This window comes from Tursiops truncatus, chromosome 9, assembly GCF_011762595.2.
Source record: "Tursiops truncatus isolate mTurTru1 chromosome 9, mTurTru1.mat.Y, whole genome shotgun sequence".
In the NCBI taxonomy this organism is placed as follows: Eukaryota; Metazoa; Chordata; class Mammalia; order Artiodactyla; family Delphinidae; genus Tursiops; species Tursiops truncatus.
In genome coordinates, this window is record NC_047042.1 from 61,209,345 (window position 1) to 61,228,995 (window position 19,651).

General features: G+C 40.6%; 1 protein-coding gene across 2 annotated transcripts in view; it reads right to left on the reverse strand.

Annotated features, from left to right (window-relative positions):
• The window catches only part of PDE1C (phosphodiesterase 1C), a 600,432-nt gene that overhangs the window by 350,535 nt on the left and 230,246 nt on the right, over positions 1–19,651 (reverse strand). For both annotated transcript variants that reach the window (XM_073809804.1, XM_073809803.1), the window contains one exon: positions 6,248–6,419. In XM_073809804.1, the coding sequence (XP_073665905.1) occupies positions 6,248–6,419 (172 nt within the window). The remainder of the gene's footprint in view (positions 1–6,247; positions 6,420–19,651) is intronic.

Below are 19,651 nucleotides of genomic sequence, written 5' to 3' on the forward strand. Positions count from 1 at the left end.
GACTTCCAGTGAAGGAGAGAAGGACGGCAGGTTGGGTGGGAGCGTCTTAGATCACAGTGCAGTTCTAAAGAAAGTTCACCAAGGAACTTGGAGTCCTCGAGCTGAAGTCACCATCAGAGGAGTCCTGTGTCTCCCAGGAATGGCCACCCTTAGGATCCCTAGCACTCTTAGTCATTGGCTGAAAGTACCCTTGAGAAACACAGCCAGAGCCATCCCAGGGACAAATATCCTCGCACAGAAGCTGAGGCCATGGGTCAAGTATATTCCATGTGGTCAGAGATGTGAGAGGTGCATTCACATGGCCACCACAGAGACAAACTCCCTCTTTCCCAAAATACTAGTGGAAGGACCAGGAAGAATGCAAACGGAACAGTGTCTGCATGATATATGCTTTGTCAATTTCCAACATTGGAAAATCTGTCTATAAAAACTTGCTTTGCAAAGAGAAGCCTAAGTATTTCCCTTGTGGGAAGCCAAAGTTGCAACAGAAACTCTTCTGAGTTTTTAAAAAAATCAGAATTCATTCTTTCATTTTTCCCCTTCACAGACCTGAGCAAAACTCTACTGCTTTGGGTTAGCAAAGACTAGAAAGGAAAAATGTCAACTCCAGGGAGACAGCACTAAGTCACGGAAGTAGGGGCCCCCCGAAGTTCCCGGTGGGTGACCAACATATGGTGATAGAGAAAGACATGTGACCAGACTTCTCATGAGCTAATTGGGAATTTTAACCCATGACTCATTCCAGGGTGGGGTCTGAAGCTGCAGGGGACGCTACCCCACACCAAGCCCTATCATCAGCCAGATTGCACATTTCCTGAAAGTAATCAAGTCAGAAACTGGCTTCTTGGCTATAGCTGTTGGTCGAAAAATGAATGCCAAAAGCCAAAATGAGGATGAGTTCAACAATTTAATTCTGCATGGAAAATGCAATCCATTAAGTGGGATCTGACAAGGACTTAATCTCATCTGCAGCCGAGGGTGTTGGCTCAATGCAGTTCTGCTCTCTGGAACATAGTCTTAGTAAGTTATGTATAGAATCAGGAACGCTTTTGCCAAAGCCCAAATAAGTCCATTCTGTGTGGGAAGAGAAGTCCATCAATCCTCCAGTGACTCTCCAGGGAGTGAGCATACTCTTCTTCCAAATGCAAAATTATCAAAACCTATGCTGAGTCACACAATTCAAGGTAAGTAACTGAGATGGCCAACGTGCTGGATGGCTTCAGAATTTCCACTACTGCCCAAGGAGGTCAGGCCAGAGGCCAGCCTTGCTCACAAAGTACCTACTGGGCTCGTATTCCCAGCCTGGGGCACATGGCACAGCCCAGTCACAGAAGAAGGGGTCAAGGTGCAGAGGATCAATCCACTCCTAAACAGGATTTTGAAAAACTGGGAGAGAAGGAATTAGGGGCTGCCATATTCATCGCCCACTGAATCCTAGCAACAGGGCCCAAGGCCACTGCTGTTATTTCACTGTTTCCATTTGTTAAATGAGGCAACTGAGAATCAAAACCATGACTCAAGATCACACAGTTAAGAAGAGCATTTGCAAATTCATGCCTGTGGTATTCCAAAGCCCACGCCTCACTCCTCAGAGGGTGGTCCTTGGACCATCACATCACTTGGGAGCTTGTTAGAAACACAGATTCACAGGCTGCTACCCAGACCTACTGAATGTGGGTCTGCATTTAACAGGATCCCTCAACGAATTTATTGGACATAAAGTTTACCTTAATGGGCTCCTACCAGAAAGGGGTAGGTGGATCCAAAACCTAAGTTTAGACTAGAAAAAAGATTTAGTGCAATAGAACAGGGTCAGTCTCATAGGATAAGCCTCAAACTATATATCCAAATTGCACATCCAGATTAGTAGAATCAATCACGCTACCTTATTTCACCAACAGCAAACCCAGAAGCAGGAAAGCCAAGGTGATGTGGTGGTAGAACATGGTGGACAGGTAAGGCTTTGGAGCCAGGTGGACTGGGTTGAAATTTCCAGCTCTGCCACTTGCTGGGTGGCTCTGGGTAAGTTACTTGATCTCTCTGAGACTCAGTTTCCTGACCTGCACAACTGGGATAGCAATACACACCTTGCCAGGGTTTGGGGAGATTGAGTAAATGAATGTACAGTCCTAGACATAGCAGATGCTCAGTAAACATTGGTTTCCTTGACTTTCAGTACAATCTGGGCTGGGTCTCACCTTTGCAAATGTGCACACTAGAAGCTGGGGAGATAAAGGGTTCTCAGCAGCCAGCTCTTTCCTGTTCTTTTGGGTCACTAATCAGACTGGCTGGACTGGTCTATCTTCCTTAAGCTTCAGGCTCAGCATATTCTCTCATCTCTTTTAAGAAAAACCTGAGCAGAACAAGGTTCAAAGGGACAGGTCGTGAGGAACAAAGAAAACAGGCACCTGGATACAGTTCCCAGAAGTGTCTACTTTCGAGACACTCGAGCCTTTTTATTTAGCTATGGTCCCCACTTTCCTCTTTTCAAAAGTCTCGGGATTTGAAAGCAGACTTTTTCATGTCAGAGGCTTCGTGAGCATTCAGAGCCCACAGTGTCTGCACCTGGACCCACAAAACCCAAGTCTGATCTTATTCACTCTGTGTGTATCTGCTCAAAGGCGTGGAGGAGTGGGAGGTGGCTGCCAAGCGCTACCTGCACGTGCGTCCCCAGCTGCTGCCCGGAAGGACATCCCCACCTACCACGCCCACTTCTGCATCAGTTACAGAAGCTGATACAATAGGTGTCCTTGGGACAGAGTATCTCCCACAGATGGAAGTAGCTGAGGGCAAGGGTCCCAATGAGGGTCCCATGGTCTGACTGCCTCAGGAACAGCTCCAGCACCAATAAAGAGGCATTTCCTTGCCCAATCAAAAAAAAAAAATGATGACCATATTTTGTGGCCCCAAATTCCAAATGCCCTCCAAGTGTGAACAAGGAGAAAGAGAAGGGAGTAGGCAAAGCTATCACTTCTACTCTGTTGCTCGGTGGTAACGATCCTGCAGAGGAGCTATGAGGACAGAGGATGCCAATTCACGAGAACCATGTGTTCCTCCGCAGCAAACAAGACTCTGCAGAACCGCAAAGGGCAGGATGTTCACAGTCACATGCCTGGATCCCTTAATTGTGTGTGGGGTTGTGTATAAGTGTGTCCACACACACACACACACACACACACGGCACGGTGGCTGAGAGACTGAATTTCAGAGTCAGAAAAAAGAACCCAACACCTCAATCTCAGCAAAGGGATGACTGTACTGCTTGGTTAAAGAAGTCATAGTAGGGATTGAGAGCGCTGATCATGGAGGCACCCCTGGAGTTTGAAACTGTAGGAGCATAATGCATGGGTCGTCCTAGATTTTCCAGAGTCACTAATATTGGAGTCAGCAATTACCAGGTTTTTTCACTCCTGGAGTAAAAAGGGAGGTAGGGGAGAACACATTGTGATATATTCCTATCACATTATTTAATATCCAGCTATAACTCATTCCTTCTCTGCAATCCAAAAGGCATCTAGAAAACAAGTGGTATTACAAGGGCAACCTTTTTTTTCATTCTGAATTTTATTTTATTTATTTTTTATACAGCAGGTTCTTATTAGTTATCTATTTTATACATATTAGTGTATACATGTCAATCCCAATTTCCCTATTCATCCCACCACCCCCACCCCTGCTTTCCCCCCTTGGTATCCATACGTTCGTTCTCTACATCTGTGTCTCTATTTCTGCCTTGCAAACCGGTTCATCTGCACCATTTTTCTAGATTCCACATATATGCGTTAATATACGATGTTTTTCTCTTTCTGACTTACTTCACTCTGTATGACAGTCTCTACAAATGACGCAATTTCGTTCCTTTTTATGGCCGAGTAATATTTCATTGTATATATGTACCACATCGTCTTATCCATTTGTCTGTCGATGGACATTTAGGTTGCTTCCATGACCTGGCTATTATAAACAGTGCTGCAATGAACATTGGGGTGCATGTGACTTTTTGAATTATGGCTTTCTCTGGGTATATGCCCAGGAGTGGGATTGCTGGGTCATATGGTAGTTCTATTTTTAGTTTTTTAAGGAACCTCCATACTGTTCCCCATAGTGGCTATATCAATTTACATTCCCAGCAACAGTGCAAGAGGGTTCCCTTTTCTCCACACCCTCTCCAGCATTTGTTGTTTGTAGATTATCTGATGATGCCCATTCTAACTGGTGTGAGGTGATACCTCATTGTAGTTTTGATTTGCATTTCTCTAATGATTAGTGATGTTGAGCAGCTTTTCATGTACTTCTTGGCCATCTGTATGTCTTCTTTGAAGAAATGTCTATTTAGGTCTTCTGCTACAAGAGCAACCTTGATTCTGCTCTAAATTATTTCTTGATAAGTAAGCTATTCCCACATTTTGCTTATAATAATTTATCTGCAACAAATCTCACAACTGATGTTACTACCACAATTAAGGACAACTGCATTAGAGAATATTTACCCTCTAACATTGCTATTGAAATCAACTATCTTCTTTGGAAGAAAGGATGGTTCCAGGATAGCACAGAATTGTATTAAGGAGACCAGTAAATGAACAACAAATGCCAATACATTTCTGGGTTCCACTGCTATAGGACTGGCATATTTACACCTACTGTGTTTCTCCCACTACACACCAAGTGCTACAAGGAATCAGAAATAAATCCTGACCTTAACAAACTTATAAATTAATCTCTTTCTGGAACCAAGACATTGGCACATAATACAACTAGCAGAGCAAAAGAAGTTCATGGCCATCAGTACCTTATCTCTATTAAAGAGCACAGAGGGAATGCAAAGAGAAGGGATGATGGTAATGGAGTTGGGCTAGCAAATACGATGTTCTTTTCATGGGAGCAGCTCTTTAGCTATTCACTGAAGAAGATGATGAACCTGGTTTGAGGTGGAAGGTGTAATTACCAGAAGACAGTATATGAAGGGGTTGACTCCACCAGAGACACTTGCAGATGAGAACACACAGACCACGAGACCCATTCACCCTCCCGTCTTCCCCCCACAGTCACTTGCAGAGAATCACAGGTTCATAGCATGTACTTCTCTCTACTTGAGTGGTTTTTATTTTACTTAAACCTCACAATGCAGTAAACCCTTACTAGGAATAAGAAAAGCATTTGCCTTGCAATTCTGGTCCCGCCACTGCGTCAGTCACATTATATAAAGAAATCCAAACCCCTATTCATCACTCCTTTTCAGAACTCATCTATAATTCAGTCCACACTAAGAACCTTCACACAATGAAATGGCTTTTACTGGGCGATTACACATATCACCTGGATGCAGAAGAGAACACATTTTTCAAGTATATTTCCTGGACTCCAAATCCTGTCTGATTTGTTTATGAGGGAAGAAAAGGGAAGCTTACATGTACTACTGGCCATGTGGAGAGTATGAAAGCCTTATATAATGGAAAGAAAAATGAAAGAAGTAAAATTAGAATAACAGGGGGAAAGGAGGGGAGGAAGGCAGGCTGGCAAAATCATTAAACCTTAATTTCTGATACCAGTACGACTGCGTATTTCAAAAGTGAGTTTGAAAGACCCATTCAGAAAAAAGAATCACTTTTCTATACCGCATCCATACCCAGGCTGATTTTTATTTAATACAGGTGAGAAGGTAAGGAGACGCCTCATGATGAAAGTGGAGTGCAATACAAAAAGAAAACACCAGAGAACTTTGCGGGAAAACGCAGGACTAAACGATGAACAAGAACAGAGTCAACAGCCACCTGGGAAACCACAGAAGAAGATCCACACTTCATTTCAGGAGGCAGCAGCTCTCACTTCTCTTACAACTAGAAAACTTCCCCCAGCAAGGAACTCTAAAGGCACAGGGCTGAGTTAATTCCCACCACGTGCTTTTTCCCTGTGCACTTATCTCCCTGCGTCATCCTCCTTTGAAGCAAAAGACTCATTAATCCAATTCAAATTGCCAATGTCAGTAAATCCTTTGCCTCAGCGTTTAAATGCCAATACCAATTAAATACCAACAGCAACTTAACTACTGATATGGTCTTCACTACATTCAGGAAATCCAGCCAGAAGTTTAGCGGCATTACTTCCGACACTACTTCATCAATTCTAATTTACTTCGTGCAGAGAAATGAGGTAATTTGCTGGCCACGCTGACGTGGCATCCAACTGGACTGAAATAACTCCACAAGCAAAAAGAAGGAACAAACTGAGTTGCAATCCACCAAACCTGAAGGACGTTTTCACCAAGGCTTCCGGGCTATCAAGCTGAGGCAATTCATCAGCTAGGATTTCCTCCGGTGGCCGGGGGTCATGGACAATCGTCGGCCGTGGCTTCTCCTGGACATTCCCTGTGAGATCGTCGATGAGGGAGTTCCACAGACAGTTCTGCGACTTAGACCCTGAGGCATGAGGGGGGAAAAAGGGGTGCAGGTGAGTTACCAACCAGCTCCATGGCCTGCCTTGCCCAACTCGGGATTTTCAAAAGCAGAGCAGGAACACTGACATATCTTTCATGATCTCCACCAACATGAGAGGGCTCCAGAAGGTTTTGGTCAGGCAACTCATGGAGTAACCAGGATTTTTAAAATTTATATACAAAAATAGGTTAGTACTCTGAGCATTTTAACTCACAGCTAAGTACTGTGAATATATATCCTGTCTCATTTCAGGGATAATCAACTCCAACTCCTGACAGAGTTGTCGGTATTTACTGAAGTATTCATTCAGCAACTGGAAGTATACAAAGGACGACCATTTTAGAGAACAGCAGGATATTCAGACACAAGTCTCCCCTGTGAACTCATCTTGCCTAAGGCCCAAGTTTCAAGACTGTATTCTGTGGAGACACCCACCCCAAAGAGGGCCCCCCGCCTAAGAACTAGACCCCACTACAGGCGGGTTCATTCTTCTGGAAGATCAAGATTCAAGGAAAACTACACTGGGTGTTTACCAAGACCCTACCCTACAAACACTTCAAACATATGAGATGAACATTAAAGGCAGACGTGAAGTAGATATGGTACCACAAAATAGGGCCTGATCAGCAAGGTATTCAAGGTCAGTATCAACAGTGATAAGTTACATCCTTGATATGATGTGATGAAAATGGCACTTTACCTCCACGGTCTTTCTCCCCAAAATCTATAACCCCAGAGTACTAAGCATGTTTCCATCTTCTGTAAACTTAATACTTTAACATCTGCCCTACGTGCGTATCCCAGACATGCCCTGTTTGGACAACCAGAAAATACCCCTGAGTCATCTTGCCTTGGCCTCCTGCCTCCGTCACCTCCCCCTTCCTCCCTCCCCTCCATTCCTCAGGAAGAGTCCCCCCTCCAAGAGGCATGCTTTTCAGATACCAGCCAACCAAACCAGCAACCACACCCCAACACCTCCCTCACCAAGCTTTCACATCCTGAGCCACTCTCCACCTGCCCCGATAACCCCAGACAGGTACCAGACATCTAGGGACAGCCCCTATGCCCCAGAGCGCACTAAAATTATTCAAACTAGCCAATCCTAAGCCTGCTTACCTGGCAGAACCCATTCCTTCCTGCAGAAACCACAGTAAAGACTCTTGCCCACAGTTCCTCCCTCCCTCCGCCTAACAACCCCAATGCTTCTCAGCATGGCCTCCGTGGTATGACGTGTACCCCCTCTTTTGGGATCTGTGAATACTAACAAACTATCTTTTCAATGGCAGTCATCCCCTGATCTGTTGGCCTTACCACACCTAAAAATAATAAAACCCATTAAAACACTCAGTCTAGTCATAGGGAAAAGACAAATCCCAACTGACAGACACTCTGCAAAACATCTGACCAGTACTCCTCAAAACCATCAAGGCAATCAAAAAACAAGGAAAGTCTGAAAACCTGTCACAGCCTAGAGGAGCCTAAGAAGACATGATAACTAAATGTGGTATCCTGATGTGGTCCTGAAACTAAGAAAGGACATTACGAAAAACTAAGGAAATTTCAATAATGTACATTAGTTAATAATAATGTATATCGATATTGGTTCAGTAATTGTGACAAATGTACCATAATAATATAAAAGCTTAATAATTGGGGAAACTGGGAATGGGGTATTTGGGAGCTCTTTGAACTATCTTTGCAAATTTTCTGTAAATCTAAAAATGTTCTAAAATTAAGAGTTATTATAAAAATACAAATAAGTATTAAAAATAAGTAATAAAAATAGTTATTATTTTAAATGTCTATGAGCAAGTTATATTTTTAAGGTAGAGACTGAGGGTATGACCACTATCATTACCCAGTTACCATTGGCCGGTGCTGGTTATCCTCTTCCCAGAGGAAAGAAAGCCTTTATCTTTGCTCAGATATACTGTCAGGTCTCTTGAGTCATGCACCCATGGAGCTCTGCCCATCCAGAGGGGGTTGGCTTTTTCTATCCCATCTGTGCAGAAGGAGGACCTTTTTCTAATTCACACAAAGACTCTTTATGGGGCATGAGGAGGTGGGCATGGAGGGGTAAGGAGCAGTGCCAGCTAATGCACATGCATGGGATCGGTGGGTAGAGAACATATTCGTATGCTCGTGGGGATGCCTCCCTGATCAACCATCCACAGCCCACAACAGAAGAAATCACTGTAGTTTGTTGTGCCTGAAGGTTGTCTCTGCAGCTAAGATCAAAAGAACTTCACACACAAAAGGGAGCACCTCATGAGGACCCCTGAACCTTCACCAAGGACACCCATGGCTCCGAAAACAACTCTTTTAATGACCACAGTCACGAATGATCCTTGGGAGTGTACCACATCCAAACTGCTTTTGTGTCAATCCAGAGAAAATTAAGGCACATTAAGAGCAGAAAACAGAGCCCTCCAACTCCTGAAATGCAAGACAGCTTTTTCAAAGTCCTAAACACATATCTTAATAAGATCTGGTCCTATTAATGAAAGTCTGGTTTTGTGTTAACGAAGGTCTGGTTCTAGGAGGAAGACAAAAGCAGCAGCCTGTTTTCTTAGATTTGATCTAAGCGAAGACCTTACAATAAACTCCCTGCCTATTTCCCTTCATTCTTTCATTTACTCATTCAATATACAAATTTTGAATTCCCTCAATATGCCAGATTCCATTCTGGGCTCTCGAAACAGACAGATGAATGAGACTGGTTCCCTTGGGATGAGTCAGCCTATAAACAATCACAATAAATGGGCAATGCACCATAACTAAGGGACAAAGAAGCGCTAGAAGGGGCAGAGGAGAGCTCCCCCACTCTGCCTCAGAGCCCTGGGGAAAGCCACACAGCAAACGTAACGTCTGATATGGGTCTAAGGCAGGAACAGATCTTCAGCAGATGGGGAAGAGAGAGAAGAGCATTCAGTGCAAATAGCATGTGCAAAGCCTCCGCAGCAGAACAAAGCAGCTCGAGAGAGAGGACAGTGACCAGAGATAAGGCCAAAGATTGGTTGTAGAGGGCCTTGAATAAAATGCTAATTATTTTAGAATTTCTTCTGTAGGCAAAAAAGAATTAAAGATTTTTAACCAAGGTTATGGTGACATGACCATTTCCGTGTTTCTGAAAGGAAATGAGAGTGCTGTAGAGTAGTGAAAGTGAACCCGTGGGGACTAGCAAGGCTATATGAAGAGGTCTGTGAATCCATTGTATCTGTAGATGGAATAACGAAGTCTATATATACGACTAATTTTTAAGTATATATAGATATGATTAATAAACAAGAAATTTATGTAAAAGCACTGATGAATGCATAATAGGTTTTTCATTTTCTCAGTCAGTGAATCAGAAGGGTCATGTGATCCAAGCTATCTGTCCATCAGGGGTCCCAGATGGACATGCAATAACACCTTCAGAAGTTGTACCAGCAGCTACAAAGATACACTGGCAAGTTTAAAAGAAGACAGCCACTATGGAGAACAGTATGGAGGTTCCTTAGAAAACTAAAAATAGAACTACCATATGACCCAGCAATCCCCCTACTGGGCATATACCCTGAGAAAACCATAATTCAAAAAGAGTCATGTACCACAATGTTCATTGCAGCACTATTTACAATAGCCAGGACATGGAAGCAACCTAAGTGTCCATTGACAGATGAATGGATAAAGAAGATGTGGCACATATATACAATGGAATATTACTCAGCCATAAAAAGAAACAAAATTGAGTTATTTGTAGTGAGGTGGATGGACCTAGAGTCTGTCATACAGAGTGAAGTAAGTCAGAAAGAGAAAAACAAATACCGTACGCTAACACATATATATGGAATCTAAAAAACAAAATGGTTCTGAAGAACCTAGGGACAGGATAGGAATAAAGATGCAGACGTAGAGAATGGACTTGAGGACATGGGGAGGGGGAAGGGTAAGCTGGGACAAACGAGAGAGTGGCATTTACATATATACACTACCAAATGTAAAACAGATAGCTAGTGGGCAGCAGCTGCATAGCACAGGGAGATCAGCTCGATGCTTTGTGACCACCTGGAGGGGTAGGATAGGGAGGCTGGGAGAAAGACACAAGAGGGAGGGGATATGGGGATATATGTATATGTATAGCTGATTCACTCTGTTATACAGCAGAATCTAACACAACAATGTAAAGCAATTATACTCCAATAAAGATGTTTTAAAAAAATAAAAATAATTTTTAAGGTTAATTTTAAGTTACGTAAATTTCACCTCAATAAAAAAAATATATAAAAAGGAAGAAGAAAAAAAAGAAGACGACTGTGGCAGAAGCTATAAATAGGATTCACTCAACATTCATTCCCAACTCCCTTTTTACTTGCCTTCCTCTTCCGAAGAGGCTAGAAAACAATATACTCAATTTCCCAGCCTCCCTTACTGCTATGGCTAACCATATGTTATAATTCTGGCCAATGAAATGTAGGTGGAAATCCCTGGGGCTGGTGTCTCTGTCCCAATGAAAAAGTAAAGTCTCAACAGGAGAAAAACATTTTTGTCCCTTTAAACTTTGCCTTTCCTTATTTTCCCCTTTGCTTTTCTTTCTTCTTACTGGAAGGTGAGCGTGTGTTAGAGCTACAGCAGCCATCTCATGACCATGAGGTGACAAGCATTATGACAAAAGCTTACACCTTGCATATGGAAAAACATAAAGGTGGAAAGAACCTGAATCCCCGACAACACAGTTGAACAGCTTCCCTGGTCTCCCTCATCTCCAGATTTCTAGATGTGAGACATATGAATACTGACTTATTACATTCTTAGGTATTTGGTTGTTTGTAGCCAAATGCTTTCCTAAATGTTATATGTGTGCTCAGCATATTAACATAAAGGTGTTCCCCATATCCAAATGATACACCCTCTATAAAGTACTAAGAACTGACATTTTAATAAATCCTCCAATTATCTTGTGAAAGGCATAACTACACTGCACAGTTTTCTCATGTTAAAATTATTAATTTGTTAAATGCAAACAGTTATAACACATTACAATTTTTATAGCTTATTTTGGCATTTCCTCACATTTTTTAATATTCTGGGAAACTCAAAAAATGGAAATGGCCTGGTTCTCTTGACCTTTGAGAACCCAGAGAACCATCAGTCTCATGGGATAGTCTTTGATTTGGTTTTTGTTTTGTTTTGTTTTTTAACTTAACGGGGGGGCGGGGCAGGGCGGGGTCTTTGCTCAAAAAATTGTTGGGAACCAGCAATACAGAGGATGTTCCAGTTGGGAGGTGTGCATGAGCCTAGAACCGGGTGATCAACCAAAAGGCAAATTGGCCGTGAGAAAATGAGGGGTCTGGAAAAGCACAGTGATGATAAAGACAGAGAGAAACAGGTGGATTTAGGAGATATGCAAGTAGAATCAGTAGGATTTGGTAACTGATTGGGTGTAGACGATGAAGAGAGAAGTGGCAAGATGGATTGAGGTTTCTGGTTAAGCAGCCAGGTAGACTGTGATGCCGTTAGAAAATGCTGGAGGTGGAGCAGCTCGTGGGCCTGCAGTTGAACCATGCTCTGAAAAGCTGTATTTCAAGATAGAAAATATAAGCAAAGATCCCCTCCATATTCATGAAGTGGAAGCACACAGATGATGAATACATGATTCAAATGAGAATATTCTATTTCAGCAAACACTTCTATCGTGACTGAGATAAGAAAATTTTTCACAGCAGGATAAAATGGGGAATAAATTACCCTTCTCACTGAACCCAAACAATAGTTTTTAAAAAACTATAATAATAATAAATGTTTTAAAGAAGGGCAATATCAAAGCCCCAGCCCTGTCCTGGAGTGTTCCAGCCATTATCTGACTTGATAAAAGCTGTAATTTAAGTAGAACTTGGGCTCCATCCACAAGGATCTAATTATAACAGCTCATTAGTACTGTATCACCTATAACCTGGCCTAAGGCACAAACCCGAGAGAGATCCAGGAAGCTGGCATAACACGAAGTATTATAAGGAGAATTTTGCTATTTCTGTTTTAATCTCTTTCAGAAGGTAAATTATTGACAACAGTCTGCTGTACGTGAACAACACAGCACAAAATGGGAAGACAAGAATAGTGGATATGACTGGGGCATAAGTCCACTGATACATGCCAACCATCAACAGAAGGGGATTTACGATTGTGGCCCCAATACTCTAGCACAGTGCAGAGCACTTTAGAGCTCTGTGCTGAATCCTTCAAGACATACAGAAGCTTTTATTATCCCTGCCCTCAAGAAACTTTGGAGAGGCAGAAAAATGCAAGGTAACTACTGAGTGGTTCAGACTAGAGCCAGTCTTTGGAAAAATAAATCTGTTTTCCCCTACCCCTCATCCCCATCCCCTCCATAAACATTGTTAAGAAAAATGGTTAAAGACTTGAAATGGACAAAAAAGTTTAGTGAATATCCTAACTCACCCATCTCAGTTATCTCCATTTTCTATTATCTTGTAGCTATTTCACAGTTCTGAAAATTGGAGAAAACGAATAGTAATGCAAATGATTTTTGGTTTTAGAAATGTAAAGTTGTCCCATGGAATGCAATTAATTATTGCCTTGTAGATATGATGCATTTTGCCAGTTTTACATCTAATAAGCAAATTCATCTCAGCCTTCCTGATGGATTTGTATATTTGCTCTTTGGATTCTCCTTCAAACCAGTTGTAACATCTTACTGGTTTCTTCATCAATTAATGAGTTAAATAAGATCTTTAACATACATTCACTTTGGATTCTTATGATTTTTTTAAATTATCCTTTAGCAATACCAAAGACCTCATACTGTCCATAACCAATATTTGCTGCACCCCTTGAGAAATTCCTATAATTAACCTAACCATACTAGTCAATTGAATTAACTATGCTACATATATATAATGAGCTACTAATATCCCAAAGTCTGTAAACTGATGAGGAGTGATTTCCAATATGTATGCTAAGTGGGGAAAAAGCAACATGCGTGAGTTGTATATTATGCTATCTAGTATTTGATAGTGTATTATGCTATCTCTGGAGTAAAAGATAGGGGAAATGTCTTTGCATATTTTTGCAAAAAGACAAACAAGAATAACAGACTAGAAACCATGAAAATGGTTATCTACAGGGGGATGGGTTGAGAGTAGGCAGAATACACTAAAGATGACAGAAACACTTCACATTTACAGATAGTTTTTACTTTTGAACTATGCAAATGTTTTAATATTCAAAAAGAAAATCAAATCAGCAAGGAATAAAGCAATCCTAAAACTGAATACAAACAGAAACTATCAAATCTAACTGTATATCAAATTGGTAACATAACCATAATGGAAAACAAGAATTAATTTAAATATCTTTTGAATACCGTACTCCAACTATACATCCTCAGAGACCAATTCTAAGGGCACACACATAAACATATACACTGCAAAGAAACCTTGAACTTCCATTAGCAGGTTTCTAGTCAGTAGTAATCATAAAGTAGTAATCTAAACTATGTCATACATATCGTAGGAAAGAGCAAATGAGCAACTGTCATGAGGGTGCAGGGATCCAGAGTTCTCACTTCAGGAGAAGGAAAATACAAGTAGGCAACAGGAGAATGTGAAGAAGAATCTTGTCGTTTAGGATCTGAATTAGAACTATTAGTATGAACTTATGATTGTTCTCAACAGGCCTTGAAGAGATGTTTGCTAAGTAAATTAATTAGTAATGACGGACTATTTTTTAAAAAATAAACTTTTGGGCTTCCCTGGTGGCGCAGTGGTTGAGAGTCCACCTGCCGATGCAGGCGACACGGGTTCGTGCCCCGGTCCAGGAAGATCCCACATGCCGCGGAGCAGCTAGGCCCGTGAGCCATGGCTGCTGAGCCTGCGTGTCCGGAGCCTGTGCTCCGCAACGGGAGAGGCCACAACAGTGAGAGGCCCGCGTACCGCAAAAAAAATAAAATAAAATAAAATAAACCTTTAAGGCAAAAGGTGAACAGACTGGTTTCAACAATTTTAAGTAAAACATATATCACAGGAAACATATTAAGAGTGAAACAAAGAATACCACCATATCCAGAGAAAGGGGCCTTTCTTAGCCCATCCTGAATTGCTTCCAAGGTAGGGTCGTGGCCTAGTTTCCTTCTAGAAAGTAGATCCTGAGACAAGGGCTCGTGGCAAGTAGGTTATCTGGAAGTGATTTCAGGAAGCAGGAGTGAGTGGAGGACAGAGAGAGTGAATCAGGGCACAACAAGGGAAAGCCAGCACACAGGTGCAATATTGAGCTATCACCATGGTTGGTTATTAACCACGTTTTAATCAGTACATTGAAACCATTGGTCAAATTAGACCACTGACATTTAAATGATTATTTATATAATCGGATTAATAGCTACCATATTTATTAGTGTTTTCTCTTTGTTGCCTTTGTTTTCTGTTCTTATTTTTGTCTTCCACTGTTTTTCTGCCTTTTATGGTTTTAAATGAGCATCTTACATGATTCCTCTTTCTTAGCATATTGCTTATTGTTATTTTTTTAACTTTTTTTAGCTGTTGCCCTAGAGTTCACAATATACATTTACAGCTAATCCAAGTTCACTCTCAAATAATACCATCCCCCTTCACAGGTAGTTTGAGTGCCTTATAATAACAAAATAATCCTAACTCCTCCCTCCCACCTCTTATATTATTGCTGTCAGAGATCTTCAGAGGAGCTGTAGGTGACGCTCAGAATGATCCTCGCGAGGAATGGAAGAGACAGCATTGATCCACAGGCTCTCATCCCATGGATAAGGGTGACACCATAGGGTATTAATTCCCTAGCTCTCTGGGTCTACTGTGCGTGACTGTGGCGCCACCTCCACATCATCAGAGACTGCCTGGGACAGAAATAAAGAGAACGCAGTAGAGCTAGAGCTTTAAAAGGGGGCCAACAGGAGTGACACTGAGTTCAAAGGTACCCAATTCTTAGAGTTTCCACACAGTCTTTGGATCCTAGAGAATACAACCAGAATTTCATCTGCTACTCATTCCTGCCTTAGGAGGATCACAGCCCCCTGACACGGCTCATCCCAACTCAATTTGATGTGAGCCTTTTGGGCACTCTCCTCTTTGAAATCCGAGAGAATGGGAAAGAACTCTTCCTCCGATTCTCCACAAACGTGGGCAGAGCAATATCCAGGGACACTGGAATGGTCTGTTCTGACAAAAAAAAAAAAAAAATTCCCCTGCTCTAATTTATTTTAAGTTGACTTTGAAAGCATGAAATGTTTCTGACTAAGTAGAAGCAAAAATATGGAAACAGTCACACAGGTCTCTCTTAATAATATCAAAAACCCCACGAGGGAAATCATAGATAAACTAAGCCTTCAGGGTACCAAAAATAATGAGGCTCAGGTGCAGGAGATGAGCAACTCCATTCAGCCCACTCCATCTCATCTGCTTCTGCCCATTCCCCTCCCCTCCCCATCCCAGCTTTCCTCTCTCCTTTGACTTGCTCCTGACTCTCACTAAATGCCCATTACATTTACCTTTGCTGTTATCACCCCCTCTGTCCCTGCCATAAATCTTCTCTCTTCTCTTCACGAAGACAACTTTTTGTATACTCTATGAACACTCCAGATTGATTATAAATTTTCCAGAGTCACAAACTCTGGTAGCAGCATCCTTATCACTGAGCTTATCAGGAGACCAAGTGCTCAGATTCAGATGAACCAACATTTGTTCAGTATTTGCTATGTGCTGGGCATTGTCATGTTGCCTTCGTCTGCATTACGTCATTTAATCATCACATCAACCCTCCAAAGTAAGTATTATTGAAACACTATTGAACACTAGGACATTAAGCCTCCAAGAGATCAAACCACCTAGATCATAGAGTTAGAAAACACAAAATTGCTTTGACCCCAAATTCTCATTCTCCTAATCCAGGACTCAGGGTGATACATCACACTGTTTGTATTTTATTTATGAGTAAATAAACACACACATAGTGTAGATCAAGCAAAATATTCTGCATTTTTTACTATGAAAAAGACATCCTTTTACATAAGGAGTAAGATACACCCCATCTGCAACTAGAGAGAACCTTGATGTGTAGTCTCTTGCATGTTTGCAGCTTCCTTTAAAGAAGGAGGTTCAGGCTGCAGGAAGAAATGAGTAATGCAAGATGAGTTTAATGGGTTAAGAAAAGACAAGAAGGCAAGAAAATGAGATGAGAAGAATCTAAATCTGAAATAACTACAGATTCATTTTGAAGCGTGTCTAATGGTGGCAGCCTGATAAACAGCTGGCATGAGGAGCCCAAGGTGATGTGGTAATCCTATTGAAATCTGACAAGTGACTTATCAACTGGGTTCCTGATTAAAAAAAAAAAAATACAGAAGCATTATGCTGGCAGAAGGCTGAGAAGTTAGAGTTCTACAAAGGAAAGAAGAGACTTAATTCTCCAGAAAGGTAAAAAAAAAGAAAAAAGAAAAAACCTTGGAAACCTTCAATGATTCTCAAAATATCTATGACGTGGCATTCACAGGCATTCTTTCTTTTCGTGAGGATAAGGCTCCTAAAATTCCCAGGGGGTAGGAAAACTGGGGCTTGGGTACAGAGGTCCAGAATGAACCTAATAAAGCCCAGATGAAGAGTTTTATGCTGACTAAAATAGAACAATAATCATGGTACAGAACATAAAGTGTCAAGAATGTTTTGAATATCTTTAAAAGAGTCACACAGGTACTGCTCTGTTATTTTCAATATACTAAGTCTTGGTTTTAGAAACTTTTCAGAAATTCTGCTACCTGCAATTTCAAAGAGATTTGAAAATTTAATTCCATTTCAGATATCATACAAACTGAGGGGGGCGGCTAGCAAAATATAAGAATACAACTTGATTTGTGATGACATATTCTAAATTCTCAAATATGTTAGGGTTTATTTCTGAGTTATCATGTTAAATTAACCTTTTAAACAGCTGAATCATATTATTTACTTATTATAACTTTATAATATATGATAGTGCAACACCTCCCCCTTTCTTTCAGCTTTTCTTACTTGTTTAAGTCTCTAAGAAAACCTTAGTTAAAATCACTTCTTTTAATTTCTAAAGAGAAATCTCCCTTCTGAATTTATATTGAGATGGTGTTTAACAAAAGTATAATTAATTGTTTCATTAATTTATTTCTCATAAGCATTATCATCTTCACAATATATCATGTCCATATCCAGGTAGATGAAAATGTCCTTTCAGTATGGAATATCTATCATATTTGTTTACCCAAGCACCATTTCCTCCCTACTTATAACAGCCCCTCTCACTTTATTTTGGGAATGTCTCCTCCCCCATTACTCATCCCTTGTGAGTCTGGTGGGCTTTCTAGCTATATTATTCCATGGCCCTAGCCTTAGTAATGAGTCAAGGAGTGGGTATACAACCCAATCTCAGATAATCACAGTTCTTCCCTGTGGTATTTTTCATACTGAAACCAAAGAGGAAAGTCACTTCCTTCTCTTTACATTGCTAGTGCCAGCAACCATGTCCCAATCAATGCATGGAGGAGCCTGAGAAAATGAAGCCAGTTGCCTAAGGAAAGGAAGAAAAAAGAATGAGAGTGGCATGTGCTGGTTCTAATGCCTTATATTCCCAGATCTATGAGTTTTCTACAGCTCTTCTACAGGTCTGTGAACTACTATGGTATCCTTCCAGCAAATCCCCTTTTGAACTTAAGAGAGTTTGTGTTGAGTTTCTGTCACCTACCAACCAAAAGCCTTCCCATGTACTTCAGACTTTAATTTCCTTCAGTAAAGTTTCAACGTTCTTAGTTCTTTCAAAATTCTTTGTTCTTTCAAATGTTCTTTCAAAATTCTTAGTAAGTTTCTTTCCTGGGCATTTTATATGCTTGTCACTCATTAATAGAGTACATTTTTAGATTATATATTTTAAATTGTTATTGCTGGAATATAAAATAGCTATTCATTTGGTGTATTTACTTAATAGTCTGGATCCTTACTAAACTCTTACTCTTTCTAAGAATTTTTCCTTGTTTCTTTGTTTCAGTTTGGTAAGCATATATATCATCGATAATAATTTTTCATTCTCTGTTCCATTAGTTATGCCTCTTATTTCTGTTTCATGTCTTACTGCATTTGCTAAAACTTCCAGAAGAATTTTAAACCATATTGCCAATAGCAAGCAACCTTATCATTTTGCTGGCTTCACTTCATTTTCTATTTGTGAAATGTAGTTGAAATTTTCTGTTGTAGCATTATTATAAATTCCCTTTGATAAGCTAGTTGTTTGGGTTATTGTTGCAAGAAATAAAATATTTAATGGTAATGGCTTTACCATCTACTGAGATGATCATGTGTTGTTTCTTCTCTCTCTCTCTCTCTCTCATCTTTCTATCTCTCTCTCTTTCTTTCACTCTCTCACTCTTACCTATTGATGTGTTAAACTAGTAGCAAAATGGAAAAAAACTTATTTTCCAGATGGAATCAAGTTTCCTCTAGGGAACTTTGTGGGAAAAATATCTTGTTATGACAGAGAGTGATTAAGGGAAAGAGAAACAACAAGGAAAGAGTTAAACTATTCTTCATACAAAATGCACAAAATGTAGAGAAGGGCAAGAACAAAGGAGAGGGGAAAAGAAGGAGAGGAGAGAAAGAAGGCAGAGCAATATAGCTACTGGACCCATACTTGGCAAAAATAAGTGAAGAACTTTCAAAGAACATATAAGTCTGACATCCATGTTTAAACTGAATGCTGTGTGGAACTGCAATGTAACCACCTCTCTAGAACAGTAAAGATCTCACACACAGGTTGCTTTGTGAAAGTGACATTGGGGAGAGGATTCAGAAAATATGAAGAATGGCCTGTGTCCCATACTTGTTTGTTGTCTGAAAAGAGTAAATCAACATCTGTGAGATGCAAAGTGTTGGGGGAAATTCAACAGATTCAGGAAAAGAGAGCCAGAGATAATGAGAAGAAACCTAGAGAAACTCCTGAAAAATCCGCTGATTGAATTTTAGAGATTGAAACTGATGTGGGATGGGGATTTGAGACAACCATGCATAGGTCTTAAAAGTCATGTCTATACGACATCTGAATTATACTATAAAATGCTTCTTAATAGTGAAGCCACCTTGCATTACTCAAATAAGTTCTATTTGGTCATGTTGTATTGTTATTGTAGTATACTTAGAGATTTGCATTGCTAGAATTCTATTTAAGACTTT